The following is a 24371-nucleotide window of genomic DNA, read 5'->3' on the forward strand; positions in this document are numbered from 1 at the left end:
ATTTTGTGTGCGCCTCGCTCACGGCCCTGCTCCTGGCCTATCGCCCCTAAGGCAGGAATTGCCTCCCTTCAGGATTTCCCTGAGTTGGTACATCTGCAAAGACCCTTTTCACAGAGTCTGTGAGTTAGGCCAAGAACAAGACTTACACTTTTTTACACGTTCTACTCAAGACCCAAGGGAATCTGAAGAGATTTGGCCTCAGGCGCATGGCGGCCAGACCTGGGACCTGGAAGGAGAAGGGTTGTAAGACGTTGTGTGCCTTACTGTGTGAACCATCCGGGGCAGCCAAGAGCAAGGCTTCCCTTGAGCAGGCTCCAGAAGCCAGGTGTTGCTTTTTTTTTTTTTAGGTCACCTATTGCCTTGATGCCATGTGAGACTAGGATGTGCAGGCTCTGGGAACACAGTGTGGAGAAAGACCGCATGTGCTTGCCTTTCAAAGTCTACCCACACCCCAAAATCTGTGACTCCCCACTCACCCACACCTGTCCCTCCACCCAGCACCATGGTATCCATCCACATCCCTGGGTAAATGCCACCACTCCCCGTAGGCACTAAGGACGTGTGGCGCAGACTGATGCTTCAGCCCATAACATTAGAAGGCTCTGTTGTGGCCAGGCCAGACCAGGCACTGGGAATCAGCGCAAGCCATCTTCATGGGGCTTCATGGACGTGCAGGAAGCCCACGGATGAGGGCAGTACATACCAGGGACCTGGGGGCCCTGCCGAGCCCAGCCATGGTGACAGAGACGGGACAGCGAACAAAGGCAGGGATAAAATCCTGTTAGAATGCTGAGTCCTGGAAGAGGGGCAAGCGAGTCAGAGGACGCCCAGGTGGTGAGAGAAGCCAGGACGCTGGGATTGAGTGCAGGGCTGCGGCCAGCAGGCTATGGAACATTTGATTCCAGCATGGAAGGTGCCAGCTGAGATGACCGTTAGGACAGATAGCGAGGGCAGGTGCGGGCAGAGCCTGTGAGGTAGGCAGGCAGGGATGCCCTAGCCTGGAGCCTCCCTTTAGGACCAACTCCAAGGCTTCCGCAGACACACAGGCAAGGAGGCAGCTGTCTCTTGCCAATCCCTCCAGCTCACCAGCCTTCCTTCATCCCTCATACAACACTTCCGCCTGAGCGCTCATGTGGTCGTCTGTGAGGATGCCACCGGTTCCTGTATTAAGAGAAGCAATCTAACCCGCATGGCAGCTCACACTCTGTAATTCCGGCACTTGGGGAGGTAGAAGCAAGAGAATTGCTGTCCTTTTGCGGCCAGCCTGGCCCACGTCATGAGGCCGTGTCTCAAAAACCCACTAATCGGAGCTGGGGAGGTGGCTCAGCAATTAAGAGTGCATGCTGCTCTTGCAAGGGACCTGAGTTGGGTTCCCAGAATGCACCTCACCGCAACAGATGAAACTCCAGCTTCAGGGAGATCTGATGCGCCTGGCTTCAGGGGGGACCTGCACACCCATGTATATACCCTCACAATACATACAATAAAAAAAGTAGAATATATCTTTTAAAACTTTTTTTAAAGGCTAGATATGTATTTATAAAGAGAAATTCAGCTGTACGGAAGCTGGAGAGATGGAAGAACTGTCTGTTCTTCCAGAGGTCCTGAGTTCAATTCCCAGCACCCACATGGCAGTTCACAACTGTCTGTCACTCTAGTTCCAGAGAATCTGACACCCTCTCACAGACATACATGCAAGCAAAAGACCAATGCAAATAAATTAAATAATTAAAAAATAAATAAAATGTAACTAGTCTACATCTGAAACCGAAAATAATAGGGAGGTTTGTTTTTAAAAATAAATAAATAAACAAACTCAGCTGTTGCGTGGCATACCTTGCATCTACAGCCTCAGCACTTGAGAAATTAGGCAAGAAGACTGAAGTTCCAGGCCAGCCTGGACTATTCATTGAGGCCTTTTCCTCTTTGGAGAGCCACTGTCTCCATTAACAGCAGCAGGAAACTTAATTGTGTGGCGTGGTTGCTTTGAAACCAAGGAATGCCATAGTAGGTGTGAGCAAAACAGACACAGCGATCCGTAGGCCACTTGCCCGAGCTAAGCAGATGTATAAGACATGAGGCCAGGCCTTGCCCCAAGAGCCAGAGCGCGGCAGTTTAGCAGTGTCACATGCCTTTGGTAATGTTCCCATGCACAGGGTCTGTGTGTGTGTGTCCCCCCCCCCCCCCCCCGTTGCCCGTCAGCTTTCTCAGGCAGCTGTGGGGCCGGCCCATCCTCTGTGCGCACACCCACACATCACAGCCCATCGTTTCGCGTCCGCTGTCTGCTTGCCGTCATATCATCTGCCATACACCTGCTTCCCAACTCCCTGTTCATCATCTTATTTGTTAACTGCCCCGGATGGCCGCTTTCTGCGGAATTCAGTGATCCCTCTGCATAGTTCCCCACCCCGAAACTCAAGGGCCTGGGCTTAGAAGACACTCTCATGTTGTAGGGTAACCTATCCCCAGTAGCCACTGAACCCCGCTTCTGCCGTCCGTGGCTGTGGACGTGTTGGATTTTGTTTCTAATCTGCATTCCCAGTTCACCACTGACATGCTGGCTGTGAGCTCGGTTAACATTCACAAGCAGAGAGCGTGCTGGTGGAAGGCTCCCTGTCCTGACATCAGGGTAAAATTTCCTCTACACAGGGACTTTGCCTATGTAGCCAGAGACAAAGACACGAGGATTCTGAAATGTCATGTGTTTCGATGTGACACACCAGCAAAAGCCATCGCCACGAGTCTCCACGAAATCTGTTCCAAGGTAAGATGGGCCAGGGCACGGGGGCCGCCGGAGCAGATGAAGGCAAGAGGAAGGGCGGGGGTCGGGGGGCTTGCCTGTGAAACCAAACTCAGGAAGACGCAGGCAGAGTGCTGCTCAGGCCTTGACACTAATGTGCAGTGGTCCTCGGAAGTCCAGGGCGTCAGTATCAGCTCCTTCAGGGTCACCCACATCCTCGGGTGCTCCAGTCCCTCACAGGATGGAGGGAGGCATGTTTGCGTGTAACTCACGCATTTCCTCCCATGTAGGTCAGATCACCCCTAGTTTACATCCGACACCTAGAGAAATGGTGTTTATCATCTTGCGATGAAAATCTTGGGCTGGGATTGAAAGGGGGTTATTTGTAGGCCCGCTGGTGAGTGGTGACCAGGCTTCTTTTTTGTTTTTGGTTTTTTGAGACAGGGTTTCTCTGTGTAGCCTTGGCTGTCCTGGACTCACTTTGTAGACCAGGCTGGCCTCAAAGTCACAGGGCTATACCTGCCTCTGCCTCCCGAGTGCTGGGATTAAAGGTGTGCGCCACCGAGGAAGTGTGTCACTCTGTGCTTCCCTGAGCTCAGGGGCCAGAAGGACCAGATGTCGCCCAAAGGCGTGTGCTGGGTTATTGTCAGCAGAGGTGAGAGCCAACAGACGGATGAAGTGAATTCTGAGCACTTAAGAGAAATGTTGCATCTGAAGAGGCGCTCCGTTTCCCCAGTGGGGGGGGGGGCGGGAAGTGACGTTCTCACTTAATACATAATGCAGAGACTGACAGGGAAGGAAGGCAGAAGATGGCGCTAGCTTAAATCCCAGTGGAATCAGCTCCTGACACTTCGCCGGCAGCACTGGCTGGTGACATGGGGATCTGTAACCGTGAACCCAAGCTGCACTTTTATTTCATTTCTAGATTATGGCTGAACGGAAGAATGCCAAAGCACTGGCCTGCAGCTCCTTACAGGAGAGGACCAACGTCAGTCTTGATGTCCCTTTGCAAGGTATGTCTGCAGTAGCTCCTCCTCCTCTGCGGCTCGGGCCAACCTGGCAAGACTGCAGGGTTGCACGGGCTCGCTGGTGTGTCGGAGGCCGAAGAGATGGGGGTACCGTTGCGATTCCCAGCACCCACATGGCTGCTCACTGCCATCTGTAACTCCATTGCTAGGGCATCTGTTACTTTCTCTGGCTTCCACAGTCACCGTATGCATGTGGCACACATATGCACAAGCCAGCAAATGTTTCATATACATAAAATAAAAATACACCTTAAAGTTGAGCAGGGTGGTCCCCAACCTTGAATCCAGTCTCTGGAATTCGGGAGGTAGAACCAGGAGAACCGTGAGCTAGCCTGGGTCCTGTGTGATGACACCCTGCCTGGGTGGTGGAGGGGAAGCTGAGCATGTGCTCCAGGCCTTCCGAGGGACAGAGTTGCATCTGTCGGTGTAGAACACAAAGGGCAGTTGTTTGTTTCTGTTGAGCAAATTAAAGACTATTGTCAGCGGAGAATTGTTGTTGTTTTTTTTTGTTTTGTTTTTTTAAGTCATATGTGACCCTGGGTAAGGACTCTCTGGTTTGAAAATATGTAAGGTTATGAGTTGGGGTGAAAATATGTAAGGTTATGAGTTGGGGTGAAAATATGTAAGGTTATGAGTTGGGGGGGTCTTCATTACTTCTACTTTGTATTTGGCCTTTGATTGTACCTCATGGTTAAATTTTAATTGGGCACCAGACACGCCTAACAAATAGGGCGAGAGAAGCTGTTTCTTAGCACATGAAAGACTTATTATACCTAGTTTTTGTTAGGGTTTTTTGTTTGTTTGTTTGTTTGTTTGTTTTTGTTTGTATCAATAGGGTTTAGCCTGACAAGACCCCTACATCTGGAGTCCTTACAGAATGTCCAGGAATAAGGCATCCTGGTGTGGGTGGCCACCTGGGAGTGCAGATCCCGGCAGACAGCTGGCTTTCAGTGTCTCCTGGGACTACTGAGAAAAACGCTGCTTTTGTTCCCTGTAGTAGATTTTCCAACACCAAAGACGGAGCTGGTACAGAAGTTCCACGTGCAGTACCTGGGCGTGCTACCTGTAGAGAGACCTGTCGGTAGGTAAAACTTCGCAAGGCTTCCACATACAAGAGCTGTTTGTCCTCCCATGAGGGCGAGGGCCACTGTATCACCCCTCACCTTATCCTGAGTCATGCCTCTGTGGTGTCAGCATCCTGGATACTTACGTGATCATCCTGACCACATGGGTAGTGGAGGGCAAGCTAACCCGGCTTGACATATGATCCCAGCCTACAGGGACTCTAAGGGGTTCAGATCTGATTTCCTGCTTTCCCAGCATTCCAGAAGATGAGCAGCCCAGGACTGTAGAGTGCTCTCTGCTGTTCCCCAATGGGACAAGCTCCTGGCTCGGTTCTTACCCACTGGGGACAAGAAGGAAAAACAGTTGGAGCCCCATGTCTTTACACTCTGACTCAGAAGTGGTGTCTCCGGTATTCGGGTCCTAGCCCAGTGGAACATTCTTCTTACCCAAGCTCAACTGCGAGGCTGTAGTGTCCACGTGGCTGGGAGACGCCATGAGAAACCAGGGCCCTGCGCTCTGCTGGGGATGAGGTGAAAGGATCTCTGGGATCCTAAAAGGGTTAAAGATTGTAACTTTTAAACCCCTGCCCCTAACATAAATGAAAAAGAAGAAGAGCGATTGTGACTGTCGTCTGACGCAGGACTTCTGACCCTGTGTTCTTACCCAAGAAAAGCAAAAGCACCACCTCCCCACAAACTGCAAAACATTCTGCTGTTCGTGACAGTTTAAAGCTAAGATGCTCCAAATGCCCATCACCTGGCTAATGGGCAAACTAATACTTGCAGATAATGGGATTTTATCTGGCAAGGGGAGGAAAGGGTTAAAAAGTACTGAAACAGGCCACAGCGCATATGACCCTTGAAAACATTGAGATAAATGAATGGCATCCCCTTAAGAAAAAAATAAAAGTCCTCTGTGTGGGACTTTTAACATGAAATGCTAAGACTGGGCATGTAGCTAGAGATAGCAAGGAGTTGCTTTGAGGCTACAGGGACCATGGAGAGTGGGCCCCCTAAAACTTTCGTGGGTGATAGAAATACTCTAAAATGGATGTGGTGACTACGCTGTGAATGTAGTGAAACCCCCAAGTGGGATGCGTTGAAAAGAGTGGATACCCTTTGAGTTACACAATAAACTTACTTCTGGGCAGGCAAGATGGTTCAGTGGGTAAGGAGCTTGCTGTCAGGCTGCCTACATGAGTTCAATCCTTAGGCCCCACATGGTGGCAGGAGAGAACTGTCGCAAGTTGTCCTCTAACACACACAAACAGAGAGAGGGAGGGAGGGAGGGAGGGAGGGAAGGAGGGAGGGAGGGAGGGAGAGAGAGAGAGAGAGAGATTTTGTTTGTTTTAAACTTGTTTGTTCTACAGCTAGCAAAGGAGCCCACTGGACAGCCCATAGTGTGTCTATAAAGGGGCCATCGACCTTGGCCTGACTAAGTGTGGTAGAGGAGGTTTAGCACTCTGGCAGGTGCTGGTTCCTGTTGCCTCTTCTTCCCCAGGCTCTCCAAGGCAACACCCTGGAGCAGAGCAATCTTTGGAGCAGGTTTGAGGTCAGAGTGTCACAGTCTCAGAGACAGGACCCAGTGAAACACACGCTCATACACCCATGCCCTGCCCCGCCCCACCCCTCCCCTCCCCTCACACATACATGCACGCTTGTACAGACTCACAGGTGCACCGGCTCCCTGGGGGTGCTCGGACTCTCTTTCTGTCAGAAAAAGCTGGCTTTCTTCTGAGCAAATGAGAAGATAAGTCAGCCTGGCTCCAGGAACCACAGAGGTCTCAGCCCACACGTGGCTGTTACTGAATGGTTGGCCTTTTATTAGAGGGTTCACTGTCAATGACCCTTTCTATCTGTAGGCATGGACACCCTGAACAATGCCATAGAAAGTCTTATGACCTCATCCAGCAAGGAGGATTGGCCTTCGGTGAACATGAACGTGGCGGATGCCACTGTGACAGTCATCGGTGAAAAGGTGAGGGGGTTGGAGAAAACCTTGGCTTGTGTGGGCTCTGGGGAGGTTGTGGATACAATGATTTTTCATAGGCCTTGGAAGCATGACCTCTTGGGATTTGTACCGGCATGTGATAAAAATGCCCTATGTTGATAGAAGATTTGGGTTCTGTCTGTATGTAATTGTGCCTTCCTCAGGGCCTGGAACCTTCCATCCCGGTGCCCTGATTCTGCCTTCCTCACTTGCTCGTAAGGTGGAAGTTTTCCGAGGTGATCATTGGTACCGCCATAGCTTACTGCGGGTTTTAGTTTCGTTATGAGGGCTCCGGGGTGGACTGTGCCATGCTATCGGGGTTAGGGGAGTATGGTGTAGGGAAGCCCAAGAATGTTAAAGCTTGGCCATTGGTAATCCTAACCAGCAGCGTTAGCTTCAGCCCAAGTTACCCAGTCATGGGGATTAAACAAGTTTACTTGGCTAAGATCAAGTTGGAGACACAGGACCAAGTTCAAAGCCAGGCAGTCTCTGGGAAGCTCGTGTTCTGGGAAGACCTCGGGTCATAAGCATGTCCCAGCTTCTGCCACCAGCAGGTCACCATCAGAACCACTTCGCCCGTAGCGGAAGGCAGGATCCTCCCCAGCCTGCCTGCCTCCCTGCTCGCTCATGCAGGCTCCGTGCCACCCTTACTCCATGCTGCCGTACCCTTCCCGTTGCGTTGCCCCAGCTGGTACAGCTCCCTCCATCCGCCACCTCTGTCCTCATCCTCTCTCCCGAATCCTAGCTCCAGCATTTGTTCCCCTTCCCCCCTGACCTCCCCGACCAGGGCCTGGGAAGCATGTCTCATTGCCAAACAAATATTTAACAAGTCAGGATGTTACCACTTAAAAGCCAGTGGTATTCCAGCAGTGCTCACGTAAACCCACAAACCGCCTGCGGTTGTTACCCTGGGTGTCAGCCATGCAATGAATTCCACACACATCTTTACACAGCCTTGGGGTGTGGAGGAGCAGGAGGAGGGTGATTTGGCAAATGTGTTGATTAGGCAGCATGTGTCTTCCACGGTGTGAGACGTGATCTGGGGCACTATTTTGTTTGCATGAACACTGATGGAGACAGGCTTGCGAATCTTTTTCTCCTGGGCCCTCGAAGGTCACCTAGACAAAGAGGTCTTGAGGCACCGGCTGTTCTGCATTGGGTGGAATGTGACGCTGCTCCTCCCATAGTGAGGAGCGGATGTGGGGTACGGTGAATAGAGAATGGGACTCACATCCCATTCCACAACAGCAGTGTCAGTCACGGTGAGATCAGCCAGCAGGAGGCACCCATGACAGCGGTGGCCTCTCCGGCCACTTGAGCCACATCTGGACTTTCTAATAAGATGTGAGTCCTACGGGGCTGGGTTCTATGAGATATTTAAGGAGTTTTTGCTGACAGCTGTCTGGCTTCCCAGAGAGCACTGGTGCTGAGTGGCGTCTCTTTACAGAAGGAAGAGGAAGTCCTGGTGGAGTGCCGGGTGCGGTTTCTGTCCTTCATGGGCGTCGGGAAGGATGTCCATACGTTTGCCTTCATCATGGACACCGGGAACCAGCGCTTTGAGTGCCACGTGTTCTGGTGTGAGCCTAATGCCGCCAACGTGTCGGAGGCTGTCCAGGCTGCCTGCATGGTGAGTGAGCCCACCTGTGCCCGGCCCTCCTGCTCTGCCTGTTCTGTATGCTGTAAATTAAAGCAGAGATCCTTATTTAGAAGGCTAAAGTACCCCTCTGAAAGCCCTGAACTTTACAGCACTGTCATTTTTGTGGGCAGAATCCACAATCCTGAGTCATCTCAGGAGTCAGGGCTCTATAAGGAATCAGTAAGGTTTACGGGTCACATATTCTGGATCCCAGACTAGGTTTAGTATGTGACTAAGGAACTGTGTGAAAGCCGTGTGAGTTATTCAACTCGGTATTTTAAAAAAATAATAATTAACAAGCAGTTTTTATTTCTCAGGCTGTTTTCAGTGCATTGCTATACTAGCTGTTTTATTATTTATCTCTTAATCTTTATGACAACCTATCCAGTCGTTGGTTTTATTTTATTATTAGATGAGAGACCGGGCATAGAATCCGTAAGTGACAACAAGGGTCAGCCGCATGCTGCTGGGTCACAGAGCCAGGGCACTTCACAGAAAATCTAATATGAGACAAAAGCATCTCCTCATTGAGCAGGCGTGCTCAGGGCACCAGAGCCTGAGGTCCCGGCACAGTCCAGTGAGAGTGGCTTGGGTCAGAGGAACTGGTGGTAGAAATAGGACCCCTGTGGTGAAAGACAGTGAAGTTCAACTCCTCCAGCAAAGATTGTTGGGTGGGAATGGGTAATGTCTAGCTTTTGAGCTTTTTGGGTTTGGGTTCAGTGGGGTGTTTGTTTGTTTGTTTGTTTGTTTAAGATTTATTTATTTTATTATGTATACAGTATTCTGCCTGCTATACACCTGTGGCCAGAAGAGGGCACCACATCTCATTATAGATGGTTCTGAGCCACCGTGTGGGTGCTGGGAATTGAACTCAGGACCTCTGGAAGAGCAGTCAGTGCTCTCAACCTCTGAGCCATGTTTCCAGCCCTGGGTTCAGTGTTTTGAGATAAGACCTCATGGTACCCCGGGCTGGTCTGGAACTCACTGTGCAGCCTAGACTGGCTTCAAACTCAGCGTTGTGATGCCTCAGCCTTCCAAGCAATGGGACTGTGAACAAGCATCCATCCTTCTTGTGATCTTTCCTAGTACGGTGATCAACCCAAGGGCTCGTCGTATGAGGCACATGATATACGTGGCTCCCTTAGGACAAGAAAGCACGCAGCTTGCCCCCATCCTAAGTAACCAGCCAGTGCTGTCCCTCAGACAACCCCGTGACAGGCTTCTCTCCTTGTCCAGTTCTTTCTCAACACAGCGCAGCCTCCTCCTTCCATCCCCATCTTCATGTCTCTCCCTCTGTATCTGAGATCCCTGACTGAGGAGTCACACTTGGGCTCCCTAGCATCTGTGCAGCCCATGAGCACAGCAGAGGGGACCCCGCCACCCCGCACGTCAGGACGTGCTGCATTGGCTCACTGCCTCCTTAGCTGTCCTCTAGATGCCCGCTGCCAAAGACCCTTCTCCCACGAGTTGTCCTCTGACTTCCATCTGTGTTCTGTGGCCCAGGTTACACACACACACACACACACACACACACACACACACACACACACACACTTTTTTTTTTTTACTCTCTAAGACACTATTAGCCTGAGGGGGAGGAGAAGGAAAGAAGAGAGACCTGGAATTCACACTCCATCTGGCTCTAACTCACTAGTCCTCAGTTATGGGGCTATTTTCTCTAAGTTCTGTGGGTCCAGAATTCTGATGTTTTCTCACGAAAGCCTTGGTGTCGAGGAGCAGAACCGAGGGGAGAGGAGCAGGGTTGGTGTGACCCCGGGGCCAGGCGTAGAGCATCCACAGGGGAGGCAGAGGCTATAGGAAGTAAACAAGTGCTGATTCGAGGGAGCAAGAAAACTAGCTATGTTACGGAATTGAAATGGAGCGTAACAGATGGTTTGGGTCTAAAATGAATGGCTTTCACTCTTAATTACACATTTTAAATGCTAATGACAGTTAGCTAATTAGTTTTATCAGTGGCTACAGTTTTGTTTTTCTCCCAAATTCCCGGACTCATTTTTCTGCTTGGAAACACTTTTTCAAATTAAAAAAAAAAAAAGAAAGAAAGAAAAATTACTAATGTGCCCAGCTGGAGTAGCTCAGGCAGCGTGGTAGGCACGTGGGCACAATCCAAGCACTGCCCCCCCTACTCTGAGTTCAGCTCCCAGTGCAGCGGTGCCCTTTGTTCAAATCCATGTCTCTCTCCATCTGGAATACTTAATACACGGATTTGTACTATCCGAGAGACAAGAGAGTGGCATATTCTTTTGAATTTGCTTTTAAGAAATATTTCATAGCTGTGTTGTTATAGGCCTAAGTAAAGACACTTTAAGTGGAATTTATAATATATCAGAGGTGGGATTCTCTACTCATGAATTTCATCAGTTATGCACAATTTTGATTCATGCTTATACATAAAAGAAAATGGGAATTTCAAGTCCAGGGTTCGATGTTGTCACGCTTGCCTGCAGATAATTTCATGCTATAGATATGTGTGACACAGACTTAGCAGGATGCCTTCCACGGAGCCGACATGTGGGAAACTGGTTTTCTGGCCTGCGGGATGTGAGAGGACATACTAACCGTCCTGCCCATCTTTTTTTTTTTTTTTTTTAGGGTATTTCATGAGTTTTGAGGGGAAAGCAGCTATAGCTATGCTGGGAGCCTGTTAACGTTTGACTTGACTTTTGGAAGTCAGCTACAGGGTTGTTGAGTTTTAGGTCAGAAGTAAATGATAAGGCTCACCCTTTTCGTCGCACTGTGAGGAACCACTTAGCTCTCTGCTGGTACAAAAGCAAGGGGGCACTGTTTTTTCCCAGTGTGTTTTTACGTATTATTTAGTAGTGTATTTTAGTGTGTTTAAAGTGTTTATTAGTGCATGTGTGTATACGGTGTGATGAGGAAAGTGTCAGTACACAGGTGCCACATGTGGGGGGGTCAGCAGACAACACTGGGGAGTCTGCTCTCTCCTGCTTCAGGTTCCTAGGGTTGAAGTCCGAGTGTTACCTGCCGAGCCATCTCACCAGGCCTGCGCTGTTGTATTTCTGAAGGACAGCTATGCCCATGCTGCCCATGCTAATGGAGGCTTTTTTTTTTTTTACCTAGTAGGGCTCATGCTTGAACACGAAGTATATACTGACCTCTCAGTAAAACATTTCTATTAAAATAGGAAACAGAGAAAGGAACAAATAAGTGTTGCCAGGCCTATCTTAGGCTCTCTACGACTTGGCCACATAATTCTCAACCACTTGGTAGTCAAGGAGCCTGAAGGCTGGGGAGATTTACCGACCGGCTCAGATGCGCTCACTGGTAGAGCACCCGCCTTGCACAGACAATGACACGGATCGGTCTTCCCCACCACACAATAGTAACGGGAGTAGTGATGGTGGAGCCGGGTACTGGGGCAGCAGCGGTGGTAAACTCGACTTAACGTTTAGAAGTCAGGCCATTAACTTTTGAGAGTCAACATACTGGTAGTGACTCGCAAGCACAGCCGCCGAGAAGAAATAGTACCTAAAACGCTGCTCGCTTGTTTTGTTCCAGCTGCGGTATCAGAAGTGCTTGGTAGCCAGGCCACCGTCACAGAAGGTTCGACCTCCACCCCCGCCCGCGGACTCAGTGACCAGAAGAGTCACGACCAATGTCAAACGGGGGGTCCTATCGCTCATTGACACTTTGAAACAGAAACGTCCTGTCACAGAAACGCCCTAGCGGCCCAGGGCTCAGGGATTCTTTCGTTTGTACCTGAGGACCAAGTAGCTACACTAAAGAAGCCGACACCTGGCCTTCCTTGCAGTTCCTGACGCTTCGTCTCCAGAGAACTTACCCATCACCACACAGTGTTAGACAAGCATGTGACCGTCTTGCCACCACCATGTGATATGAAAAGAAGCATGAGTTGTTGTTTTTTTCCTTTCTGTAATTACATCATGAGCAGTGGAAGGTCTTTTCCTCACTGTAAATATTGTGAACAGGACTTGGTGCGCGCACATGCGCGTGGCACACACACACACACACACACACACACACACACACACACACAAGAATGTGGCCACACCCTTCCTAGAGAACCAACCCTTCATCCGTGGAGTGTCACTGTCCTCTGGGCTGGATCTGTCACAAGCAACCTCGGGGTCCCTCGGCGCTTTGCCCTGTTTTCAGCTTTTAAGGCATCCGGACCCTGAGTAACAGATGCTATTAAATTGCTGTTAAAAAAAAAAAAATAGGGTGCCACATTTGGGTTTTAGTTCTCATGAAAGTGGATCTGTCAATTGACAAGAATTGGCTGTTGGCACCAGTACCAGTCCAGACATCAGCGAGCCAGCTTCCTCGGCAAGCTCTCTGGCACGTGGACGCCACCGGCTCATGTCTACAGCTGTTTTGGATGCTGGGCAAAGGAAAACTTTAAAATTGATAGAAAACTAAATTTGAGGAATTAAAATCAAGCAAAAAAAAATTAGCCTTTCTTTTCAGATGGTTTTCAGACCAGTTATTTAAAAAAAAGAAATAAATAATGCATTTGGGATGGGACACATCTCCAACTTCTGCCTTACATTGTACATCGGCTAGAGAAGTACACCATGACCATTCCTGCCCACACCTGAGAGAGAAGCTGCTCCTCCATCCTCCATCCTTAGTTTGGTAACGTGCTAATATGCAATTTAGAGTGGAGGAAATGTCATTTGTATCTCCGTCGCCCACTGTTGTTTTAGACCCTCCGCCGTGTGGTTCTCGTTAGTTCGCAGTCCTGGAGCTAAGTGGACTCTAAGGCCCCCCCACTGCCCCAGCCTTTCTCTGTGCTTTTTGTCCAGAAAGCTGTCTTGCCTATCATACGTTGTCATGGCAACACATTTTAAGTTGTATTTTTCTCGAATTTATGTGTTTAATGTTGGGAATTTGGTAAGACTTGACTATATATGCTTTTACATTTCTATTTTTCCATTTTACCTTCGAGATTTATTTTTTTTTCCTATCAGAGCAAAGTATACTCAGAAATAATGGGTTGTTTGATAGTGTCCCCCACGTATCATTTTCTTGCCTCTTTTTTACGTAGCTAAGAAACCTAGCCATAAAGACATACAAATTTAGACTTTCGTTGACATTATTTTAAAAGGTGGTTGCAAAGGAGAGCAGTCTTACTAGTCTTGTTTACTTTTAATGTCAAAACTAATATCCAGTTATAAAAGTAACGTTTAAGTTTCTACACTGCTCTGTGCCTGTCAGAACGGGGTCCACAGTCTTATCACATTCGAGCCTTACACGGTAGAAAAGGCGCTAAACTCACTGAAGAAACCAAAATACACGGCACCGAGAGACTGCTCCATGGCCTGGGGCCTCGCCAGAGCGCAGGGGGCCAGAACCGGGGACCACAGCTCCCCACCACGTTATGCCTCCTTCTCCACACAGTCAGGAGAGCCCTTCACAGTTAGGTCCACACAAGGAACAGATCATGCAAATACCTATCAGGTGATTCCAGAATTTCCGAGGGAGTTAAGGGAAGCATCCGACTTATGTACGCAGTGGCATCCTACTGTAAGACTGTTGTCCTTCCTCGGTCCAGGACTGTGGGCCTCAGATGTGATGTAGAGGACATATGTCCATCCTCAGAGCTCGTTCCTGTGAGATTTTCTAGAGATGATGTTACTTGTGGCAGAAACATTCCCTTCTGTGGTGCTGGCTTAGCCACCGCAGAGGGTGACGGAGTGACAAGTCCTCCGCCTGTGGCTCTGGTGCAGAGACCCTGGAATTGTTCACCGGCATCTTAATGCCACAGTAAAAAAAATGCTACTTGAGAAAATGTGTTACACTTGGTGCCAACTTGCACATTAGCTGAAGTGACCGGTGCCACCTGAGAAATTTGTGAATAAGAAAACCATACTGTGCCCAGAGAAAAGCTGCTCAGAGCCCAGTTATCACGGTCTCTCATTCTGAGCTCCACAGTGAGATATTTTAGTGCGCTCAACTTCGAAACTCGAAAGAAGTCCGCATTTCTATAGGAAGTCTCTACCCAAACCCTGTTCGTTTTTTTTTTTTTTTTAAGACGTATGTTTGTTTGTTTTCAGGATCAAGAATATTGAGCTAGCTTTAAGTAGCAAATGGATTTATATATGCAATTTCAGGATGCAGTAAGATAAACAATAGCCTTTACATATGAAATACTTTTACCGCAGACGTTCTGTTTTGAAAATAGCTTTGCGTAACTAAATGCAGGTTGATTTTGTAAAATTATGTTAAACAGTATGTTCAGACACTTTCTGCCAAAAAGTATGTATGAAAGTATGTTTGTATTTGTCTGTGAAAGGGTGCCAATGTTTTACCTGAAACTTAGTGATACTTCAGTTATCTATGCATTCTTTATATCTGTGGTTCGGTAAACAGGCAGCCATGTTCACTACGCCTTGTGTGTCTTACCATTTTTTTAATTAACCTGTTAAATACAGCTTAAAATATTTTTATTTTATTTATTCTATTTTTACTGAAATATACTGCATTGTTGTGTTGATGTATTATCTTTGCTGGGTATAATGTTGATGTATCCAGGCTAAGTAATCTCAGTGAACTATACATTGCCTAAAAGGTGGTTTTGTAATGAATCGTAGTCACATTTCTACTGGAATATGTAGAAGAAAAGGCAAAATGCTTAAAGTTCTTTTTATTTTTTAAAAGCAGCTAGCTAGATGAGCTCTTACCACCTCACCTGCGTGCTCCTTGGCAGTGCCAAGGGGCAGCCAACATGCCTGTGGCTAAGAAATTTACTTTGCAGACTAAGGCACTGTGCGGTGCTTCATTTTTTATATCCTTCACAACGCGCGTGATTTCATAAAAAAGATACACATATAGCCACGTGCCCTTTGTTTCCACCTGAGTTTAAGACCACCCATAGCTAATTTAGAACCATTGTTTTGTTTGTTTGTCTGTCTTATTGCATGAAGGGACGTCAGACCCATTTCCATTAAAACAAATTCTTGGCGATACAACGGTTGGCATGGCTGCTTTTTCTTTTAGTCCACATTAGACGTTTAAGAAGGACACAGAACAAACCACTCAAAACCGGGCCGCTCACTTGTACCACCAAAACTCCCCTTGGTGTACGGTGCACTCGCTTTGTGAGCACTGGCAACACAGGATTTCAAAATCCACGTGGAAAAAGGTCTCCCCGACATTAGCACAAGTTAGTCAACCCGAAAGCTCTCTGGTTGGCTGGGTGTGACCTAACATCTGATGTGTTTACAGCCAGTAAGCGAGTAACTGGACTTGTTTCAGCATACTGGGGGTGTGGCTCAGTGGGTTAACCCTGGAACTGCAGTGGGGGGAAAGGTTTACACTTCTAGGCAACCGTCTTGGCTTTCGCCAGGCAGCCACCTTGGCCGCATGTTCATACATTTTCATGTAAAATGCTGTGAGAATAAATGTAGCTGCACACACACACAAAACCTTTGTCTCACATATCTGACAGCACGGCCACACCCTTAGAAGACGCGGAAATGCGGACTTGGTGTCTCTACGGTAGTTATTTTATTTTTGTATTATTCTTACGTCAAATTAAACATTTTTTTAAAAATCATTTTAGTAATGTAACATTCTGCTTTCATCATTAGCGTGGCATTTTCCCAGTTGCTAATGACTGGGGAGGAGTCGCCTTGACTCTTTTGGTTAGTAAAGAGAGCTGGCGCACACCGGACACAGAGCCCCTCCTAAGTCATCAGTTGGAATTTTCTGTAGGCAGTCTTTTAGGATTGAGGTATTTCAGCACACATACAAAAGTCTCCTTCTCGTTCTGGTGAGGAGGGGACCAGGGGTGGGAAGTGGGTTAAACCCAAGGTGGAAGGCTCCTGCATTAACCCCCTGGCAGACGGAAGACAATTAAAAGTACCTGCCTAAGTTTTGCTCATTTATTGTGCTGTTGTGTTGTCTTGTCTTTGAGAGAGATCTCACTATGTAACCCAGACTGGCCTTGAACTCATGGCAATCCCCCTGCCCTGGCCCCCTGAGTCCTGGGATTACAAGTGTGTGCCACCACACTGCACCTTCTCACATGCTGTGAGAGACAACTCCCCGGGAGCAGGTTCCTTTCCTCCTGCTGGCAGAGGCTTTACACTGGCAAACAGTTTCAGGTAAAACTCTGAATTTTTGTGAATGAGGCTCTGGGTTCAGTTCCCAGCACCACAAAATAAATAAAAACATGGGTTGTTACTGCAATGTTTAATTAAATACTAGTGGCTTGATTTTTTTTTCCTCTTTGGCAACACTAAGCTCAAGAAAATAAAATACCAATTAAAAGACAGTGTGGTCAGCAATCTTCACTAGAGTTTTGTTTGGTTGGTTGTTTTTGTTCTTGATTTTTTCAAGACAAGGTTTCTCTGTGTAGCCCTGGCTGTCCTGGACTCACTTTGTAGTCCAGGCTGGCCTCGAACTCACAGTGATCTGCCTGCCTCTGCCTCCCGAGTACTGGGATTAAAGGCCTGCGCCACCACGCCTGGCTGTTTTCCTTCTTCCTGTATCAGTAAATGCTTGAGTGCGTCTTCTCTAGAGACCTTCCAAAGGAGAGCACACAGGCCTAATGGTGGCGACGCCGTCCAGAGCCTCCGTGAACAGTGCGGTGCCCGGATACAGTAGGAGACACTGACGTGGCTACAGGCGGTACCAAAAGTCACGTGGTGCTAGAGATAAGAAAATACCCTGAGCCTCAGCAGCATCGAGGGTTAGCCCAGAAAACACGCTTGAAAATAGTCATTTCAAACCCGTTCGGGCCTAGCTCCCACTCTGGGCTGCACCTCAAAACACGTTATTTGGAGAAATTTGTAGTTTATATCTTAGTAAAATATCTTAGCACCGGAAGCAGTGTGGGCTTAACTGGCGCCCCGTCCAGGCTAAGCGAGCGCTGAGATAGGGACCCTGCTGTGCAGCTCAGGCTAGGGAGCCCGCAGCCGCCCTGCCTGCTTCCTACAGCCTGGCTTCTTAAGAGTCAGCTAACAGGAGTTCTTTGGAATATGAGTTTAAACCTCTTGAAGTATGAAACTTTTTCTTCTCTCGCGGATTTTAAGGAAAGTGTGCTATGGAGAACCAAACCCACCCGTTCTTTAAGTGAGACGAGCGAGACCACCAGGGCTGAAGCAGACCCCGGTCTGCGACCCGCGCAGAGCGTTTAGAACTCGAAGTTCTACACGACTGAAATCTGAAGATAAACCTTGACATTCAAACTCTGAATGTTTCTGAACTTTTTAAAAGTAAGATTTGTAGTCACAACTTTATTTAATGTCAAACAGTTTCTGTTGCCATGATGAAAAAAAATCAGACCCAGAAATGATAATTGTGTCAGTATTTGTAAGCAATTGTTAATATAGCTAAGAGTAATTGACATTTAATGTAATTAACATAGTACTACAATATATTTTAATTGTGCATCGGAAATGAGTTACCAAGGTTTGATCACTGTGTGCTATTGAAATGACTTGTACATTTGGCTATGTCACCTGATCTTTGCATAGAATCAGAAACCTTTGAGTTTCTTCAATGATACGTCACTTGTGTTCAACAGTTAAACCTCTTTCTCAGAATAAGCCTCCGTAGGTAGAAACCTGTCCTGTCTCCAATGATGTTTGGCGTAAACAGAAGGCAAGGTTACCCTGCTCAGTCTACGCGGGATTCTGCAAGTTCTCTGGAAACGTTTCTTCTTGCTTGTTTTGGGTTTTTTGTTTCTTGTTTTTTTCTTTTTTCTGAATGCACTTCTGGACTGTGCACACCTGGCACTGGGGATTTCCTGTGCTTCCTCCTCCTGCTCGAAGCTCAGTGTGTGAGGGACCTCCTGGCACACCACGCCCCGTCTCAGAGACAGTGGGGTGCTTAAGGAAAGAGCTGGCCTCTACTGGGATTCAAGAGGTTTCCACTACCGTAAAGGCCTGGCTAAGGAGTGGTCTCAGGCTCCTGGCTAGAGCTCCCACGGGCAGGGAAGGCCAGCGTCCTTTTGTGTGTGAGAACTCTGTCCCAGGCCCCGCCATGAAGTTTGCAAAGGGAGCGGGTACTGTGTTCCCTGCAGGTGAGACAGTCCACACTTGAAACTCCCAAGACTGAGACAAGTTCTAACAGCTGACCCAGTCTGCAGCCGGGGCATCCTAAAGCGTTAGCACTGAGCTGATGACGACGGAATTCTGCTCACTCGGTCCCCTCCATTATCATCCCCCACCCGTCTTCAGTCTCTGGAGGTTATTGCATTAGAAGATACCAAGTGGCCAAAAGCACTCGTATCTTGTGAAAAACAGCATCCAAACGTGAGGAAATCCCAGCCGCCCTGTGACAAGGGCCACACAGTCAAAGCCATGGTCGCGGGTGCCTGAGGAGGGAGGAAGGCACGCTTCCCTTGGGCTTCTCCCCTCTTCGGGGTACTGCCGACGCCACATAGGCGGGCCCACCGGCCTTCGAGCCAACGAAGCGGCAATAAAAATGGTTTACTGGCAGCTGCGATCTAAGCCCCTGAGGATTTGAGAACGGGAACATTACTGGGGGCAAAACGATTTCAACGGATTTCAGAGGAACCACTTTGCCTTCTGGCCGAGGCCTCCCCAAGTGTGTGGGCCTGGAAGGCATAGTGCTCTTCACCAACGCGGTGGTCGTGGAAGGGCTGGCAGCAGGCTTGCTGGGCTTTCGAATCTGGGAGGGCGCTCCCAGCTGAGGCACGGTTTTCTGTGGGGGAGGGGTTTTGGCTGTTAGCATCTCGCCCCGGGTGGTGCTCTCATCCTGGCTGGTGCTCTCGCCCTGGCTGGTGCTCTCGCCCCGGGTTGTGCTCGTGCTCGCTTTACTTTCTCGATTCAGGAACTCGGTGATTTTCATTTGGATGCTGTTATCGTTGCCAGAAGGTTTGGGCAGTGCTGTTTTGGATTTCTTCCTCTTCTTCTCCCGTTTGGATGACTTCCCAACCTCAACCCCATCCAGGAGACCCTTGGCTGCAGCTCGGGCCAGAACGTCTTTCACAGACACTGTCTCAGATGGGTCTCGCTGCAATGAAAGCCACAGTCATTAATATGGGAGGTCGCTATCATTGCGAGGCTTTTAAACATTTATCAGTGACTTAGTGAAAATTAAAACATATTAAGGCAAATGTTTTTAGGCCTTACTCCCTAACACAACTCATAAACCCCAACAAGTGATTTTTTTCCTTAGTTCAACTTCCCCGTTTATATACCTTAAGAATTACACTGCTGGCCTGGAGAGATGGCACCACAGTTAAGAGCACTGACTGCTCTTCCAGAGGACCCTGGTTCGGTTCCCAGCACCCACATGGCAGCTCACAACTGTCTGTAACTCCAAGATCTGACACCTGCAGACATACATGCAGGCAAAACACCAATGCACATAAAATAAAAAGAATTACACTGCTTATTTCTTATATGTTATGGAAGAACACTGGACAGTTGGCGGGCTGCTGGGGGAGCTGGAGTGGAGGGCAAGCCAAAGAGGAGACGTGTGAGGAGTGGGGCTTTGCTGGACAGTGACAGTCCTTTCTTGCCCTTCAGTATTTGTGAGATACAAGCAACCACTGTCAAATGGTCACGGAGTGGCTTCCCATGGCGAGAGTTTGTTGTTTTCAATTCCAAAGCATGTCATGAGTTGGGAGTTTTCTTCCTTCTTACCTCTCTTGTTAAAATAGAAAGAAAACAACCGTTGGTGAGGTTGGACGGTTCCACTCTAAAAAATTTGTCTGTAGAGAGTTGTATTTCTCTTAAGGAGCACAGTGGAAGGACAGGAGGACTGAGCCTGCAATAGAGAAAAGAAATTCAGTGGTAGAAACGGCTCTTTATCCACTGGGGGATGCGCCTCAACTCTACCCACTGGGAAGTACGCCTCAACTCTGCCCACTGGGGAGTGCGCCTCAACTCTACCCACTGGGGGGTATGCCTCAACTCTGCCCACTGGGGGGTGCACCTCAACTCTGCCCACTGGGGAGTGCGCCTCAACTCTACTTTCTGTCTCACCAATCCCTTTAAGTAAAAATTTCAAATAAGAAAAAAGGCTGAGGCTGGGCATAGTGGTGGCGCACGCCTTTAATCCCAGTACTCGGGAGGCAGAGGCAGGCAGATCTGTGAGTTTGAGGCCAGCCTACAGAGCGAGTTCCAGGACAGCCAAGCCTACACAGAGAGACCCTGTCTCAAAAAAGAAAAAAAGAAAAGAAAAAGGAAAAAGACTGAAGCTGTCTTCATAATTTATTATACTTCCAAAGTCTCTAAATAATGGCACCAAGAATAACAACCTTTTTACAAACTGAAAAGCTCCCTAAGGATTAATTAATGTGCTATCAAACTAGGCAAGTATAGCAATCACAAATGGCTAATTCTGGGACTACAGATGCAGTGCAGGCAGTCATAAGCGTCCCTAACATACAGGAAGCCCTGGGTCGGCCGATGCCTTAGCACGGCATGAACTGGAGACCATGGACTTGGGAAGTAGAGGGGGGGGGCAGAAGTTCAAGGGCAGCTCCTGAGCTACACAAGACCCCTATCCCAGCCAGGTGCGATAGTGCACTCTTTTAATCCCAGCACTTGGGAGGCAGAGGCAGGCAGATGGATGAGAGTTCGAGGCCAGCCTGGTCTACAAAGTGAGTCCAGGACAGCCAAGGGCTACACAGGGAAACCCTGTCTCAGGAGCAAAAAAAGACCCTGTCTCAAAACAAAGAAACAACCACCAAGGCTGGGGAGAGACTTCAGCAGGTAAAAGCACACATCTCATGACCTGCCTTCAGTTCCCAGACACACAGACTGGAAGAAGCAAACTTGTCTCCCACGTTACCCTCTGACGCCACATATGCTCTTATGCACACAGAGTTCAAGGTCGTTCTCAATGTCATAGTGAGTCTGAGGCCTAAGATACAGCTGGGCCACAAAAGAAACGTGTATAAGAAAGACTTTCTAGAGCCAGGCGCACGCCTTTAATCCCAGCACTCGGGAGGCAGAGGCAGGTGGATCACTGTGAGTTTGAGGCCAGCCTGGCCTACAAAGCGAGTCCAGGACAGCCAGGGCTACACAGAGAGACCCTGTCTCGAAAAACCAAAAGAAAGACTTTCTAACACAAATATAAAACTTTTAATTATTCATATGCTTATAATTTTGTGTTTCATGTTTAATTTCTCAATAGCAAGTTTATTTATAAATAAGAGATACTTGTGTTCACATTGTATTATCAAACATTATGATTATGATGTCATATATTTTGACTGTGGTAATCACCTATTTTGATAGTGATACTTAATATTTCCATATTTGGAGGTTGGAATATATTTAACCAAAGGAATTTCCTAGCTCTACTGTGGAGTTGAAAACTAATCTTAAACTTATATTTATTGCATTATTTGCCAACTAGGTGCACGTCCTTAATCACCGCTGATGAAGAAAACCATAACTCAGTTAACACATTAGGCAAATAAATCAACTTACGATAATAGAAATAAGGCCAAGGATGAATGCTGAGGGACGCAGAGACAAAGCTTATGGGCAGACAGAGTTTAGGTGCAGCTAACAGCAACCATGAGAGCGAGCAAATTGAAAGGCTTCGCAGGAGTAGGGGCGCCAAAGCTGCGGCCAGGAGATTAGAAGTTTCTGAAACAGTGGGGAGAACGAGGAGGAAGAGCGAGAGCCTGAAGTCCGCCGCGTGTCCCTCTTGTGGCTGGGCAAATGAGGACGTGTCACCTGGGGAAGGGCCAGACATGTATGACCTGTAATGACCCACCAGAGAGCCGTGGGACGCGCTCTGTAGGCGAGAGACCTCCGTGCTCCTACGGACCTTACGGCCGGTGATGGTTTCTGAGGCTAAGCATCCTCCCCAGATCACCTGAGATCCACTGTGAAGACAAAGCCATTGTGTCTGTTTTTGAGACAGAGTCTCACTATGTAGCCCTGGCTAGCCGAGAAGTATGTAGACCAGGCTGGCCTCAAGCTCAGAGATCCATCTTCCGGAGGTTATTCCTACAAAGCGCCTTCTGGGTTCCGGTTTATCGCCTATTTCTTTAAATATAAAATGTCTTCACACCCCACAGTCTTCTCCTCTGATCTGGATGGTGACATATCAGAGTGAGGACTGATGATTGACCCTGGGGTGGATAAAGGCTCCTGGAGGTGCTGAGCAGGGTGAGTGGCTTTGCAAGTGAACGGCAGGATGGCCTGTTCTGCGAGGGACAGCATCACTCCCCAATCTAAGTTCACTCAGCGCCTCAGGATGAGACTTTGTTGGAGAACAGATCCACTTGACCTACAGAACCCTAAATCTAACACTGAGTCCTGTAAGAAGAGAAAGGCGCCAGCGTGCAGGGAGAGGCAGTGAGAACAGGAGCAGAGACTCAACTGTGGGCTCATTGCCGGGGATTGCCAGCAACTGCCAGAAGCATGGAACGTTCTCCATCACAGGCTCTACCAGGACCAACCCTGACACCACCCTCACAGGACGCCGGATCTCCAGAACCACACATGAGCAATTATCTGTAAAGGAAAAACTTCAAGGGGTTTTTGTTGTTGTTGTTGTTTCCTATTGTTTTTGTTTTGTTTTTTGAGACAAGGTTTCTCTGCCTTGCCCTGGCTGTCCTGGAACTTGCTGTAGACCGGATTAGCCTGGAACTCACCTGACTCTGCCTTTCTGAGTGCTGGGATTAAAGGCGTGTGCCACCACACCCAGCTTTCAAGTTTTTAATAAAAAAAAAAAAATTCAAATTATATTACATGGGAGGTGGAGGTGTGGTGGCAAGTGTAAAGCCCCGTGTTTAATCTCCAGTAATGGAAAGGAAGGGAGAAAGTGAGGAAGGAGAGAGAATAGAATAAGAAAAAATAAAAATAAGCAATAATATGAAATATGTGTGATTTATATAAAGATGTTCATACTCTTACTATGTAACAAAATGTTAAAAGATTAGTTATCTAGTTGGAAAACAGCTAGGTACATGAAACATGCAAATTACAAGTTAGTTACCATGGTAATTTTAATTATTGGATATTTTCTCTGGGTCAAGTACTGTTCATGCTATTCATACTGTTCAGTCCCAACAAAGACCCACTGAGGTAAGTAAGTAACCCAAGCAATACCAGTGACTGTATTACACCCACATTTCCCTCCTCTCTGAGGTGGTTTCTTTAAAAACCAAATGTTTTGGTTTTAATCCCAATATGAGGCTGTTTCAGATTGTCCATGGAAGCTGACTATAAAGTGTCTCATGCTCTGGCAGGGGCATAATTTGTGCCAGATGCAGATTGTTTAATTCTGGGAGTACTTGAGAGGGGCTAAATGGGGGAGCCATGAGAGGGCCTGTGGCAGCTGCTGCTGGTACCCGCCGTTGTTGTGACGCTGCGTTTGCTATTGCTGGTTTGCTGGACTGCTGGGCAAAGATTGGACTTTCCCCTAGGAACCCAATGGCCCTAATCATCAGGAAGTAGTCCAAAGAGGTCTATGCCCGCTTTTCCCTCTAACCTTTTTTCTCGCCTACCTAATGTTGGCTGGTTGAAAGGCATTGGGGTGGAGAAGGGTGGTAGATATAAGAACCCAGATAAAGTAGACTCTTAAAAAAAATACACCCACTCACAATGCCCTTGTTTAAGTACACATGTTTAACATCACCAGGGAGGCAAACAACCTCAAGAGTGTGGCTAACTTATCTCACACCAAAGCAGAACTTGGGTAATGTCCTCATGGACCGCCAAGCCAGCTTTTGGTAAGACTTTTTATTTGAATGGTGTGTGTGTGTGTGTGTGTGTGTGTGTGTGTGTGTGTGTACGTACACAGGTATGCACAACACTAGACTTATTATGTGTCTGCTGGGATCTGAATTCTGATGCTTGTGACTACACACCAAGCACTGGTGACCACAGAGCTATCTCTCCAGCCCAAGGTGGGTTTTTTTTTTTAAAGATTTATTTATTTATTATATATACAATGTTCTGCCTAC

The 24371-nt window shown here is 47.9% G+C and overlaps 2 protein-coding genes across 17 annotated transcripts in view; one reads left to right on the plus strand and one right to left on the minus strand.

Moving 5' to 3' along the window:
- APBB2 (amyloid beta precursor protein binding family B member 2) overlaps positions 1–15432 on the plus strand; it is a 308601-nt gene extending 293169 nt beyond the window's left edge. For 11 of the 13 annotated variants that reach the window (XM_084799070.1, XM_084799080.1, XM_084799078.1 and 8 more), the window contains 6 exons: positions 2650–2764; positions 3666–3753; positions 4766–4849; positions 6695–6810; positions 8270–8449; positions 11999–15432. In XM_084799070.1, coding sequence (XP_084655196.1) covers positions 2650–2764; positions 3666–3753; positions 4766–4849; positions 6695–6810; positions 8270–8449; positions 11999–12166 — 751 coding nt within the window. In that variant the 3' untranslated portion in view covers positions 12167–15432. The remainder of the gene's footprint in view (positions 1–2649; positions 2765–3665; positions 3754–4765; positions 4850–6694; positions 6811–8269; positions 8450–11998) is intronic. The other 2 variants (XM_084799082.1, XM_084799079.1) reach the window with 1 other exon arrangement.
- Positions 15433–17825: 2393 nt separating this feature from the next.
- NSUN7 (NOP2/Sun RNA methyltransferase family member 7) overlaps positions 17826–24371 on the minus strand; it is a 38950-nt gene continuing 32404 nt past the window's right edge. For all 4 annotated transcript variants that reach the window (XM_084799084.1, XM_084799083.1, XM_084799085.1 and 1 more), the window contains 2 exons: positions 20083–20206; positions 17826–19447 (listed from right to left, as the gene is read on the minus strand). In XM_084799084.1, coding sequence (XP_084655210.1) covers positions 18764–19447; positions 20083–20206 — 808 coding nt within the window. In that variant the 3' untranslated portion in view covers positions 17826–18763. The remainder of the gene's footprint in view (positions 19448–20082; positions 20207–24371) is intronic.

Source organism: Acomys minous, assembly GCF_964271855.1.
Source record: "Acomys minous genome assembly, chromosome: 10".
NCBI lineage: Eukaryota > Metazoa > Chordata > Mammalia > Rodentia > Muridae > Acomys > Acomys minous.